General features: G+C 51.8%; 1 protein-coding gene across 1 annotated transcript; it reads right to left on the bottom strand.

Annotated features, from left to right (window-relative positions):
- Positions 1 to 2,958: 2,958 nt before the first annotated feature.
- On the bottom strand, positions 2,959 to 13,395 carry KMO (kynurenine 3-monooxygenase; the record flags this gene model as incomplete). The annotated part of the gene is made up of 15 exons (XM_082312601.1): positions 2,959 to 3,126; positions 3,317 to 3,376; positions 3,468 to 3,569; positions 3,817 to 3,899; positions 4,009 to 4,066; positions 4,539 to 4,686; positions 6,069 to 6,190; positions 6,718 to 6,789; positions 7,310 to 7,475; positions 8,123 to 8,210; positions 8,977 to 9,025; positions 9,273 to 9,362; positions 10,344 to 10,441; positions 12,043 to 12,112; positions 13,342 to 13,395. The coding sequence occupies 15 exons, from the start codon at positions 13,393 to 13,395 to the stop codon at positions 2,959 to 2,961; spliced, it is 1,428 nt and encodes a 475-aa protein (XP_082168727.1).
- Between the last annotated feature and the right edge of the window lie 1,240 nt (positions 13,396 to 14,635).

Below are 14,635 nucleotides of genomic sequence, written 5' to 3'. Positions count from 1 at the left end.
TCCAACCGTTAACTTATCACTGCCAAGTCCACCTCTAAACCATGTCCTCAAGCACCACATCTACCCATCTTTTAAATACCTCCAGGGATGGAGACTCAACCACTTCCCTGGGCAGCCTGTTCCAATGCTTGATCACCCTTTCAGTGAAGAAGTTTTTCCTAATATCCAACCTAAACTTCCCCTGGTGCAGCTTGAGGCTGTTTCCTCTCATCCTATCGCTTGTTACTAGGGAGAAGAGACTGACCCCCGCCTCACTACAACCTCCTTTCAGATAGTTGTAGAGAGCAATAAGGTCTCCCCTCAGCCTCCTCTTCTCCAGGCTAAACAACCCCAGCTCCCTCAGCCACTCCTCATAAGACTTGTGCTCTAGACCCTTCACCAGCTTCGTTGCCCTTCTTTGGACACACTCCAGCGCTTCGATGTCCTTCTTGTAGTGAGGGGCCCAAAACTGAACACAGCACTCGAGGTGCAGCCTCACCAGTGCCGAGTACAGGGGCACTATCACCTCCCTGGTCCTGCTGGCCACACTATTCCTGATACAAGCCAGGATGCCATTGGCCTTCTTGGCCACCTGAGCACACTGCTGGCTCATGTTCAGGTGGCTGTCAACCAACACCCCCAGGTCCTTTTCTGCCAGGCAGCTCTCCAGCCACTCCTCCCCCAGCCTGTAGCGTTGCATGGGGTTGTTGTGACCCAAGTGCAGGACCCGGCACTTAGCCTTGTTGAATCTCATGAAGTTGGCCCTGGCCCATCCAGCCTGTCCAGGTCCCTCTGCAGGGCCTTCCTACCCTCCACCAGATCGACACTTCCACCCAACTTGGTGCCATCTGCAAACTTACTGAGGGTGCACTCCGTCCCCTCATCCAGATCAGCAATGAAGATATTGAACAGGACCGGCCCCAACACTGAGCCCTGGGGAACACCACTCGTAACTGGCCACCAACTGGATTGGACTCCATTCACCACCACTCTCTGGGCTCGGCTGTCCAGCCAGTTTTTAACCCAGCAGAGAGTGCACTTATCCAAGCCGTGAGCAGCCAGCTTCTCCAGGAGAATCCTGTGGGAGACAGCGTCAAAGGCCTTACTAAAGTCCAAGTAGACCACATCCACAGCCATCCCCTCATCCACTAAGCGGGTCACCTTGTCATAGAAGACCAGGCTAGTGAAGCAGGACCTCCCTTTCATAAACGCATGCTTGCTGGGCCTGATCCCCCAGTTGTCCCGCACGTGCCGCATAATGGTACTCAAGATGATCTGCTTCATGACCTTTCCTGGCACCGAGGTCAGGCTGACAGGCCTGTAGTTCCCCGGATCCTCCTTCCGACCCTTCTTGCAGAGGGGCGTCCCATTCGCTAACTTCCAGTCATCTGGGACCTCCCCGGTTGACCAGGACTGCTGATAAATGATGGAGAGTGGCTTGGCAAGCTCCTCTGCCAGCTCCCTCAGTATCCTCAGGTGGATCCCGTCTGGCCCCATGGACTTGTGCGTATCCAGGTGGAGGAGCAGGTCAGTGACTGCCACCTCTTCGACAACTGGGGCTTCATTCTGCATCCTATCTCCATTCCCCAGCTCAGGGGCCTGAAAACCCCAAGGATGACCAGTCTGACTATGAAAGACTGAGGCAAAGAAGGCATTAAGTGCCTCAGCCTTCTCCTCATCCTTCGTGGCAAGGCTACCTTCTGCATCCAACAAAGGATGGAGATTCTCCCTGGCCCTCCTTTTGTCGCTGATATATTTCTAAAAACATTTTTTGTTATCTTTAATGCCGGTGCCCAGTTTAAGTTCTAGCTGGGCCTTTGCCTTTCTAATCTTCTCCCTGCATAACCTCACAACATCCTTGTAGTCCTCCTGAGTCACCTGCCCCTTCTTCCAAAGGTGGTAAGCTCTCCTTTTTTTCCTGAGTTCCAGCCAAAGCTCTCTGTCCAGCCAGGCCGGTCTTCTCCCCTGCCTGCTTGACTTACGGCACATGAGGACGGCCTGCTCCTGCGCCTTTGAGACTTCCATCTTGAATAACATCTGTCCTTCCTGGACTCCTTTGCCCTTCAGGACTGCCCCCCAAGGGACTCTGTAAACCAGACTCCTAAACAATCCAAAGTCTGCCCTTCTAAAGTTCAGGGTAGCAGTTTGAATACTTGAACATGAAGAGACTCTCTCCCCTGTCAGCCACTGCAGGTCTTACTGCTAGTGTAGTGTGTGCAGTGCAACTACAACCACATACATGCTTCAGAGAACAATTAGAGAAAATCCATGAGGGATCCAGACTTTTTCAGAAAGACATATGATCAGTAATTGCATTTGACAGAAGTATATGCTAGGGTACGTGCAAAAGCCCAGATGGAAAACAGGGAGCTAGAAGGGTCCTTCACGCCCTTGGTCTTGCTTTAGCCCAAAGGCTTGGTGGTCCCTCTGTGGAGACCTGCTTGCAAAAAGTCAGAAGTATTTCTCAGCCAGGTGTGGAACAGCCCTTTCCCCAGATTTCAAGCACTGCCCCAGAACATCCTTTCTTAAAGTTGTTTAATTTCCACCAGGAATAAATGAACAGTATTTTCTTTGATTTGGGGTGGGGAGGGAGCCAGCTGGTTTTCAAGTCAAGGTATTGATTTGATTTTTGTAAAAGCAGAAATCAGCAGTACAGGCTGGGACACCTTTACGGGTTCAAGTGGCTGTCCTGCTGGCTGGGAGGACGCATGGTCCCCCCATTACTGCACACAAAACCTGCACCCAGCCCATGACACAATGCATCATTCAAGACAAGGCTGCTGAGATGAGGCAGAGATATGTCGGAGCCCCTGCAGGGCTCTTCTCACCCGGGGAGAGGGACCACCACCACTGCTGGGAGGGCAGGAGGCAGAGGGGTTGCAGGAGCTGCCAGGCCACACCCCAAGAGAAACAACATCAACCAGCAGAGCCAACAGCCCATGCCTTCACTTTTATTACAACCAGGAGCTCCCCTTACATTTAAGCTACTTGTGTGCCAAAGGGAAAATTTTCAATATTCTTGAGATAATGGGACCAGCCCCACAAGTTTACCATGAAGAAGTCTGAGTCCCGTGCCAGCCGCTTTATGAGCAGGTAGGTGCCACACAGTCCTGCTGCCCCCATGACAAAGAGCCCTCCATTAATTATCTGCAAGTGTCAAAGAGAAACCCTGGCGTCATCAGAGGTTTGCTCCTACCCTGCAGCACCAAGCGAAGTCTTCACACCTGTACCCACCTGGCAATATCCCACCACCAAAGCTCCCCCACCTGCAGTTGAGCAGTGTTGGCATGCAGGATGCTCACAAGGCTCATGGCACAGGGCACCACTGCTGACCAACCTTTTTCTGCCATTTCCAGCGCTGAAGCGCCTCATGGTAGCGAATTCTGGTGAAGGTCACCTGGGAGGGTTGCAGGAGCACATCACCACCTCAAAGCCAGCCAGGAGGCTTGCGGCAGTTCAGGCAGTGGGGACCCAGGTGCTGGCCTTACCATGGTGTACAGCGGGACAATGGTGGAAGGCATGAGGGTGTGGAGGAAGTTGTCTACATGCTTCCGGAAAATGAACCACGTTGAATTCACGTGCTCACGCATCTGCAACAGAGCAACCATCACACCTTTGTGGGGCATCTTGGCAGAGCCGCCTGAGTTTTGCTAGCTCTCCCGCTGTCTGTCCTGGGGGTCACCACAGGGAGTAGAGCCTCCCCAGCCCCAGTGGCATTCCCAAGGAGCTCTTAGACTCAAGTCCGGTGGGGTGAGAGCCTGACCAGAGTCTTGACAGAGCCCCTGCCTGCTGTGTGCACGGTCCATACGACCACAAGTCTGTGTGCAGCTCGCCTACCTCTACGTAGTTGTACATGGCTAAATCTGAGATTGCGTGGTCATCTGGCACCCTCAGCCTGGAGAACTCAGGGAGGCAGGCACCTGGGAGAAGAAAGTGGCAGCTCATGGGCAGCTCCCCAGCAAGGTATCCAGCTGCCTTCAGCTGTAGAGGGATCCTCTGCTCTTTCTCCTCCTTGGCCAGCTCACTCACCAAGGTCATTGTGGAACTGGTCCATTAATTCATCAAAGACCAGACAATCCTCAAAGCCCTGGGAGGACAATTAGAGTGTAAATAGGCAGAAGGAACCATGCATTCACAAGAAGTGCCCTCACAGATGCTTAGCTAGTGTAACTGTTTGCACGCTCAGCGTCCCACTGACCACAGCTTCGAAGCAGGAATCTTAATCCAGGCCACTCTGCCAGGGGTCTTGCAGAGAAATCCAGGGGGTTGCCTTTCCCAGCAGCCTGGGGCTGCCCTGCAGGACCCCCATCCCACAGAGTCCTCTGCCCCATGGGAAGGCAGCACCACCGCCCAGTCCCCTCTTTTCTCCGGAGGACAGCCGGGTCCTAGTGAGCAACCAAGTGCCTGAGGGGAGTTCAACACCTGCCAATGCAGAGGACATCAGACCATGGGACAAGCCAGCCCGTGAACTCTATGGAGCTACACTCTGAAACCAGGCATTTCTGGGTGAAACGAGTTGGGACCTGACTGACACAGCCCAGGGCCAGCCATGAACTTACCGCATTCATGCCCTGTCCGTAGAAGGGCACAACGGCATGCGCAGCATCTCCCATCAGCACGCACCGGGAAGCAAGGTGGTAGGAGGAGCACTTCACAGATATCATGGCCTGGGCTGGCAGCAAAAAGTAATCGTGCTTCAGCTCTCGCCTTCAGGCAAAACAACAGATACTTCACTTGTGGGACCACAAGAGACAAGAAGAGCAAGTCATGCCACGTTCAAGCTCAGGAAGCCAGGGCCACAGGCACTGTCACTGTTGGGATGTAAAACCCAAGCCTATTCACTAGGATATTTGTGCTGGGGAAAATGTGGAAGCCAGAAAAACTATTTCATTAACTTTCCCTATGGACCAAATATTTTGCCTGCAGGTTTTAAGCTCTGCACGCAACTTGACCATGAGTAAGAGTGTCATCAACATCTCAGTGCTCTTACTGGAAACAGTGGTGGATGGCAGTCACTATAGGAAGGATATACCAGAGGATATCTGAGTTTCTAAATTTACATGAAGTCCTGTGATACAGTCTCCTTAAGAGGAAAGGAAACTGCCTAACACAGCTGAGACCCTTTGTATCAGCCAAAAAAAGCCCATGCTAAATAACTATGTTGCAAAGCGGAAGCATTAATAGCATGGGCTGGAGCTCCCACCAGCTGGGGAGCTTCGCTCTTTGAAGGAAAATGAAGACACGCTGACTAGAGCCACGGCCACCAGGACATGTGCTGGAAAGCCTGGTCCCTGTCCCCATCGCCACGAGGGCCCCGAGGAGGAACGGGATGCTCCGGCTCTGTGCTGCTGCCCTTATTCCATTTGGCCCACAGCGAGAGGGTCCCTACTGCCTGGGTAGCAGCATGCCATTGGGAACTGCCTGCTCTTGTGTCTCACAGCCCTGATATTTGTTTTAGCCATACAATCAATAAGTGCCAGACTTTGTTTAGTCAGCACAGTGGTTTGTGTTCTTTTTGCCAAGCCCAGCTTTTCTCAGTCTGGTAGCTAAAGTAAAAATTTGCGCAACTCAGCTACCTGAACAGTGGGACTACCTTTGCGCTGCTGGTTTCAGTGTGCAACCCTTACCTTTGCTCTAGCGGAGTCACTTTTCTCACCCACCTCTAAAGTTAAAAACCCACAGCTTATGAACAGCTAATCCATCCCTGGAGTTCAAAACCTTTAACAGCTATATGAACGCAGCGGGAGGTCATCTGCTCTTTGGTCCCGCAGTGGCAGGGCCTGGGCTGTGCCTCCAAGGGACAGAGCAGTGCTTCAGTGCGACTCCATCAGAAACTGCTGTGGGATGGGGCTGCATCCTGCTGCTGAGACTGCTATTCCAGAGCAGACACAATGCGGACCTCAGTCTGTTCACTCCCCCTCCTTCAGACGTACAGGCCATGGGTATCCACCCCAACAGCATTTGCAACCCCTTGGCCTGCCAGCTTCAGCAGAGTCTCTGTCACCAGGACCCCAAGGCTGGGTGGGGATACATCCCCTGGCTTCACAGCACTGCGTTGATGAGCAAGAAGGGGAGATGGGAACACTTACTCTCCGATGAGAGGGATGGCGTCTGGGAAGTGGGTCTGGAAAAAACCCAGTACTTGCTCGCCCGTCGTGAGCTTCTCAAATTCCTCAAAGGCCATGAAGAGTGTGCAGGTGAAGGACTTGTCCTGCCAGCCAGGGAGGAAGGTCAGAAAGAATCCCAGAGGCCATAGAGAGCACCTGGCACCTGGAGCAGCAGCTCAGTGCCCAGCCTGTCACCCGGCAATTGCAGCGACCCACCTGCACAGTGGGGGACAAGCACCCAGCCACCCAGCTTCCCATGGTATGCCTGCACACGTTGGGGGCAGGCAGATATGGGCAGCGTGTGATCTGCCAGCATGGGCCTGGCATGCTACCCTGGTAATCCCGTATCTGGTTTATAACATCCAGCTGCAGAGAGCTGTTTTTTGGGGGGCTCAGGTGGGCTTGGATGTGTGGGCAGAGAGAAGTGGCACAGGTACCTGCTCAGTGCTGTGAGGCTCTGGGGGTCCTGCCCTGCACCCCCCGCCGGCTGTGGGACGCTTGGCACAGGCTGGGGGTCCCTCCTGGCACCTTGTCAGCCCTCCCAGCCCCTGTCACATGCCTGCCACCACAGTCAGTTCATCCCCACAAGCTCCATCCCGTGCCCCAAGGGAGCGTGGCTGTGGGTTATCACCATGTTGGGCAGTGCAATCATCATGAAGGTGTTTCTCGGCCAGATATGGAGGTAGTTTGGTTCCATGGCAAACTGAAAGAGAAGGAAAATCGCCTTGTGCCCCTGACCTGCCCTGCTCAGCTTCCCCAGCGCAGCCTCTGGTTCCCCTGCACACCAGCACACCAGTTCCCATCCTTTGTACCATGAGAAGACACAATGACCAGAGCTCCTTTCTGGTACCTGGTGCTTCAGGGAGATACAGAGCAAGGGCAAGAGGAAAGGGTAGGAAAGATGGGCAAAAATCTGCTGGTTTGCAATCACTAATGTTCTCACAGACATGTTCCTGTATCCCCAGGACCTCTCAGAGCTAAAGTTAACCCCACCGTTCTGGGGCAGGCTCTCTAGGATTTTTGCAGCCAGGTACCAAGACATTGGCCCCGTCACTGGAAGAGGAAGAGATGCCTGCCTTCTCCTAGGAAAGTTTTAGTCCCTTGGCTGAGCCCCAAGTGAGAAATCAGTTTCTCTAGAGCTGCTGTAGCAGAGCCACCATGAGAGGGGAGCAGGGTATCCCATCTGCAAAGGTGGTAGCAGCCCCCAGGACAGGCGCACTTACATCTCCATCCTTGGGAGGGATAGTCAGCTCCATATAGCCATGAGGAATGTATTCATGACTGTAGTTAAAGCGTGTTTGCCTCATGAACTGCTTTCTGACTGTTGAGAAGGCTCCATCGCATCCTACGATGAGATCATAGGTGACTTCCAACGGCCGCTGGTCAGATCTGAAAGCAAGAGAGTCCCTTGGATCAGTCCTGCCATAACTCCAGGCCAGCTCAACACCACTGGGCACAGTGGATCTGCCTTTTGCAAAATGCTGGGGTCACCTCCAGCGTTATTAATCTTCTAGGATGAGGGAAGACTGGCTTTCACTGACTGGGAAGCTCAGCATTAGGATAAATAATTATCCTGTAGGTTATCAAAAGCATAACTGCAGGATCTACCCCCAAGAATGCAACAGGCACTGTTGGGATAATGCTGCTGTTTTGTATCCCCATGTGGATGGGGGGCACGACCAGAACTTAACACAACTATGAAACAAGTTCGTTAGCTGCCCTCCCTGACGAGCAATCTGTCCCTGCAAACCAGCGCTATGGAGACTGGCATGTTTATTCCCTGCACAGGTCAGCAAGCATGTGCCTAGCCTACTGCCAGGCTGCTGCGGGGTTAGGGAGTTGCTTAAATTTTTTTCAGCCTCCCCATGAACCCTGGTTCGATGTCTCTCCTTTTCAAAGCTGACATTGAGTTTTGCCTGCTCAGTAATAACACACTGGTTTCAAACTGAGATTGCTCAATTGTTTGAGGTTTTATGAATGATTAAGCAGAAACTAACTGAACACACCACTTGATCCCAGGCTTGTGCAGGGATTACCGTTTTATAGTTAACTTCCCCAGCTCTGCGTTGCACGCCAGGAGCTTGTGTCCAAAGTACAGTTTAGTGTTGGAGTACTTCTCAGCGGCTGTGAAAGGAAAAGACAACTAAATGTAGAGGCTTGTACTGTGACCCTAAAAATATTCCCAAGGGATCCCTAAATTATAGGGACTTTTGCCATTACAGCAAATGAGATGATTGCTGTGTTGAGTGACAGCCGGTGGGCAGGGCATACTAGGACTACATATGGTCAACACTGGTGAAAACTATTTAAAAAGTGCAAAGAGTCCTTCAAAGATTTCTTTCTTCCCTGCAATGACAAGTCATTGACCTGCTTCCACCATCACTACATTGTATTTCAGGATGGGATGCGGTGCCTGTAGTCAATGGGAAATTTGGGGAAATTTGGCCTGGCCTGATTACGCACTTTGCCACAGTGCTCCAATTTCTATTTGTCTCTGTACAATCAGGGGTTGTGAAAAATGGCACAAACTGTGGCAAGGCTGAGGAGGTATCATCTCCTGCTTTGGCTGGTAAAGTTCTGGAAGCAGACTCTGGTGCCAGGTGCTAGGGAGCTGAGGCAGCTCCCACTTGAGGGGGATTTCTGCACACGCAGAAAGGCCTTGGGCGGACTTGTTTGATTATCCTTTTGTGTCAGACAAGCAGAAGGGAAACAGCACAGATTTTCTTCTTAAAAACACAGCTAGTTCACGTTTGCACTTTCTGAGAGCCAGGTTATGTAGAACTCACGGGCAAAGAGAGCCTGGGGCCCAAAGTTTCCTGTTCATGGGGCAAACCCTAAATCCTCAGTGAACAGGGTGTAAAAGTGCATGCAAACAGACCTGGCAACCTACCTGTTAGCAGCTCTCTGTTTAAGTTTGCTCTGTCCACAGAGAGAATGTACTGCAAGACAAACAAACACAGGGTTCAGGAGGCATTGCTGAAGGATGCTCTGCATGGACAGATGAGAAACATCACCCTCTCCAAACAGCTCCGCCGAATCCAGGGGAGTCACGCAACCCCCTTCCCACTCACAGCATCCTTTCTAAGAGCGTGAGCCCCAGGCTGTCCATCACACAGAGCTACAAATGCCATCAAAGACCCCTCGTGCTCTGCGAAGCATCTCTGAGTGGCAGCACGAGACCAGTACCTGGTTCTTCTTCCCGTAAGGGATAGAGTACTTCTTCCCTGAAGGTGTATGTATCCTCCTTGCCCGCATGGGAATGCTTTTGGACACAATCTGAAACGGAAGGGAACACAACCCAGCCTTCTGGCCAAAACTGAGTTGCCAGGGGCAGGGCACAAGCTACCAAGTGCCATCCCCCCCGTGCACTGCACTCCAGGCAGAATGGGATGCTTTCTGCTCATATGTTTTCATGTGGCTATCCAAGTTGCTGGGGAAGATTTTACAGGGCTGTCAACGCCAAGTCACTACACTTTATTGAGTTTACTTGCAAGCTCATTCTCATAAAAATCAACAGAAAATTATTTTTGGATAGAAGGGACATGAAAAGCCCAGGGCACTGGGCAGGGCAGGGGTTGACAGCCAAATTACATCCTGGTGCTGGGATACAAACTGTTGAAGCCTCACTCCTTCTCTGCAGGGAGCCAGGGGCCAGGAGATCCCACCACTGCCAACAGCTCGATGTTAAACAGTAGCAAGCAACCTGCAGAGGAGTGCTGGGCTCTGAGCCAAGCATGCTGTGCAGAAGTTGGTGTGCACGGATTTCAGGGGTCAGCCCAAAGCTCAAGGTTTTTTGGGAAAATACAGATCTGGGCATGTCAGTGGAGAAACCAGCTCCCTCTATCGCATCCTGCTGGTCCTCCAGCTCCTTTGGGAGTCCTTCTACTCCTGCCCTGTTTGTCCTCACCCTCAAGGAAGGAGAAGAGCATGGGGGAGAGGTAAACACTGGAAGGTGTTGTCTGAGAGTTGGTATCCTGGGGAAGCACCCTCTGCCACAAGCAGAGCCCACCTGCCTGGGCTTGGGTGCCGCCCCCAGGCTGGGGGATATCCCCATTGGCAACTATGCCATGAAGCAGTGGAGAGCCAGGCTGCACGCATGCAGTGGGAGAGGTCTATCTCCACCCTCACAAAGGCAGAGCTACCGCTGCAGTGGCCCCTGCACGCTTAGGGAGCAGAAGAGAGCCCATCCATCACCAGCTGAAGTCAACAGCGTTTTAACCACAGAAACCCCACCACCAATAGAAGCTGCCAGGCTACCTGCTCTTCCATCCCCACGGCTCGGAGGGCTTGGCGTCCTCTGTGGGACAGGGCCAAGTTAATGCTTCTGCCACGGGCAAAGCTGGCCACACGGATATCTGTGCAGAAAGAGCAGTTGGTTATGGAGATGCCGATACCACAGCCTGGTGCGGGTGGCATCTCCTGAAATCCCTGCAGCGACAGCAGGCAGGGCAGTGGGGAGTCCCTGTCTCCCTGCTCTGTGTGCAGAGAGGGCAGGTATCAGAGGGCACATTCAGCTGTTGGGGAAGGCAGCTGAGCAGCTTCAAGGGCTGCTTCCTCCATGCTTCCTCTAGCCTGGAATAAGCAGTTGCAGCCAAGTGCTGCAAAGAGAACACTGGATCCTGACAGCTCCCCACAGTGCCAGAGGGCACGTTACCACTAAGAGCCGTTTCCCCTCTAGCAGAAAGGGACGAGTGATGCACGCCTGGCAGCTTCTGCTGAGACCCACACACTGACGCTTTTCGGGACACTGGCAGGTCACCTTCTCCATCACTGTTCAGATGGAAATGTCTCGGTGCTGGCCTGTTCCTCCTCCAAATGGCCTCACTCAGGCTTCCTGGGTGGTCTGGCCAGCGCATGTGGCAGAGCCTCATCCCAATAGCTTTCAGGGTTGCATCTCAGCACAAGAAATGGGCCAAAAACTGGAGCAAAGTGGTAAAATCCATCTGACTCAGAAGGCAGGTAAGAGCAACCAGAGGCTTTTTGAACCTGTGAAACTTCTGGCATATATGATATCCAGCAAAGAGTTTAACAGTTAAACCACAGTGAAAAGCCATTTGCTCTTGCTCTGAGCCTGCAGCCTGCTAGCATCACTTGCGTCTGGCTGCTGTGACCCCCCCATTTCTGCAGTGGGGACCCAGAGCTGTGCACAGGACTTGGGATGAGCGTATCTGGGAGCCATGCAGCAGAACCGCCAGTCCCAAGGTTTGCCTGAGCAGGAAGAGTTATCACAGAGACCATATGTCACACGAGGCTTCTCCTTCCCTTCACTGCACGTTTGAGTTGACTTTCACCTTCCATGGTGTCGTTCTCACCTGCTGCTTGGCTTGCCATCTCTGCCCAGGGTTTATTTGTCTGTCAGCTGATAGACACTAAAGGCAAACAATTTTTCTCCCTTTCAGCCAGCACCCGGGCTCCGAATCATCATTTCTCTCTTGTGGTGCCCTGCAGAGCTGGAGGCTTCCTGAAAGCACTCCATCTCTCCTTCTCCCCCTCTCACCACCAGCCCTCCTCACCACTGATGGCAGTGGTTATCAGTCAAGTAATGTTTTTAACCCTAACAGAGATGCTGCAGCATTAACAACAGCCGTTGCTTCCAAACTTCTGACCCAGCTTGCTTCAACAGCCCTGTGCTGTAATTCTTCATACAGAGACCAATTTTCAAAGGTGAGGATTTGAATCAATATTTAAGCCAAGAACATAAAAAAGGGCATCATTTTAGTAGCTGAAAGGTGTGTTCCCTCCACCCAAGACAACATATTTCAATTAAATGCTCCCCCCACCACAGGAGCTAAAGGGAAGAGTGAAAAGCGTATTCCCAAAGTGCCACACTTTAAGATTTCATTTTCCTCCTGCAGTTTCAGCGAGCTCACACAGTTCCTCTTTTGCTTCTTCAAGAACTGTTATCAGTAAAGGGACAGAAGCATTAATAAAGCAGTAATGATCAGGCTAAACTTACCTTCTCTGGCTTCATAAACATCAACATGGAAACCTCGTCTAGCAAAGAAACAGGCATTTAATGCACCCACCTACAAGAGAAGGATCAGGAATGGTGGATGAAGTGTTTAGTAGCTGTATAGTAGCTATATCACAGATCACTACTCAGATGCATCAAGGGAAAGCAGAGGTCAGGGGATGCAGCTCAGCATATACAGGAAGACCCTTTGATCAAGAACCTTCCTGGAGAGAAGTCCTATGGCACCCATGATGTGCCTGCAGAGCCTCCAAGACAAAAGTCACCCATCAAAACTCATAAAGTCATACCAAGTTCAGGGCTTGTTTACATGCAGTGATTAATCGCAGCAGGGCTAACCCCTTCAGCCAGACACAACAGGAGCTGGTAAAAGCAAGCTCCCTGCTCCTCTCTGGACTATATTTATCTTCCTCAACAGAATTCAGGGTGCTGCAGCATTCCCTTGGGAACACAGCGGGGAAAGCTAGACCTGTGCAAAAGCAAGATGTTACCTTAAAAAGGACAGCACACATACGTCCTGCTTGTTATTTAAATGGATGCCTGTCTTTATCTTGTTTAACTAACTTCCATCATTAATTGCTCAGTAGTAGTAGTCAATCTGCAGTCAGAACTACAGACTGATGTCATCACTTTTTTCCAGCAGCATGGGGACCAAGAAGCTAATGGCCAAAAAGTCAAAAGAGAGATTTAGGTGCTGCAATGCTCCGTGCTGTCCTTTTGAGTCAGACCACTCTGCAAGTAGCAATGGAGGAAAAACATTCCTAAAGAAAAGTGGACAGAGGAAGGCCTTTCCTCTTAGCCTAGTGTTTACCAAGTCTCAGTCCTCACAAAGCATTTCACGTTAGTGACTTGGTTAAAGCCAGAAACAGCCAAGGGGTAGGAGGATCTGGCAGCCCAAACGAGTACTGTTATTTAGTGTACCTGGGCACCATTGCTCCACCTCCCAAACCCCTTCTTCTGAGAAAAGGACTCTTGGCAGCAGGATTTATTTGCACACACCATTCAAGGCAAGTGCCCACCACAGACACACGTTGCATCTCTGGGATATCTCAGCAGCAAAGCTTTCCCTCAAGGGAAAGAGCTATTCTCCTCCTACAAAGTCCTAACTGCTAATGAGCCTCACTGCCTCCCGCAGTAGGAGCTCAACCAACTCCTCTATAACACCTCATCACCTGAAGGAGGAATGATTTTAAGAAAAACATTCACCCCACATCCAAGCAATGCTTTCACAGCCCCGGCTCCCTGGCAAACGCAATCACACAGCAGCCAAATTGCATTTCCTACCAGACCACCGCCGACAATGGCGACTCTTCTCCCCCGTGGGTCACTGGGCTCCATCGCTGGGGCAGCCCCCGGGTTTCAGGTTCTTACTGCTGCGTCCCTGCTCCCTGTCCTGCTGCGCTGCCTTCACCAGCAGGGAGGGGAAGGGGAAGGACGTGGGCGGCTGAGTCACACCTGGGTTCTTCGTCCCTGGTTCATATTAAAGTTTAACTCCCAGCCCAGAAATTGCCAGCAAATCAGCCTGGCTGTATGGCCAGCCACACTGAGCCTCAGGTGAAGGGACGTGAATATGGCGTTATTCAGTCAGGCCTTATTAAAAGGCCTCTTTTGAAAATCATAAAGCAATTCTGCAGCCTTCAAGGACCTCCTAATGAAACATGCACAGAACAGGAGGAGAACTTGCATTTGCTGGGCTTTTGCTGGTGCTTCGCTGGGCTGCAATTGCAGAGGCACCGGTGGGACAATGCAGAGTAACTCCTGGAGCACTCTCCTGAGGGTGGAATGTGAACCACACTGCTTGCCCAGGGGCCTGATCCCTTCTGTGAGGACACCTTTTGCCCAAGGAATCTCTGTGTGGCTTAAGTGTTTTGGGGTGTGATGCTGAGCAGAGGGTCCACGCCTAATCTACAGAAGCTTTCCAGGACTTGGATGAGGCTATGGGGAGACATCTCTGCGTACACCATTTCACATGCTCGTCCTTGGGAGGAAGTGCTCTGCTGAGCCAATGCTGCGCACAGTAAACTTTTAAAAGGGAGGAGCCAATTACAGCCTACACACAATAATTAAACAGCAGACAGTGAAAACACATACATTAACATACACTAACTACCATTTATTGCTAAACCTGCAATGCACAGCCCAAACAAGCAGATTTGTCTCAAAGGAGCAAGACCAAATCCCCACACAAGCACAGCACCATTCTCCATTGCATGTCCTAGTTCCCAGTGCAGCAAGGGACAGCTGCTCCCAAGGGGATGGCGACCAAGCACCACATCATGCCATGGTCCCAACCTGTAATACCATGCAAGGAGAGGATGTGCAGGACAGGGTCAACAGGACCCACAAGCAGCCCCAGGCCCAAGCTTAAATGGGACTGCTGGCCTTGGGGAAGGCAGAGGTCCCAGGTGGGGCTGGTTGGGGTTGTTAAAGGCTATTAGTGCCCACAGGCCCTGGGACTGCATCTGAACGAGTCACCACTGAAGACCCTCCATTGCGTTTCTCTGATCTATGCAGCAGTGAATTGATCCATGCTATCTGATTGACTCACACACACAGAGCAAAGAAAACAGAAAAGAGA

Source organism: Platalea leucorodia (genome assembly GCF_965183815.1).
Source record: "Platalea leucorodia genome assembly, chromosome: 5".
Taxonomy (NCBI): Eukaryota; Metazoa; Chordata; class Aves; order Pelecaniformes; family Threskiornithidae; genus Platalea; species Platalea leucorodia.
The sequence above is the reverse complement of the archived record's forward strand: the minus strand, read 5'-3'. Positions and strand labels throughout refer to the sequence as shown.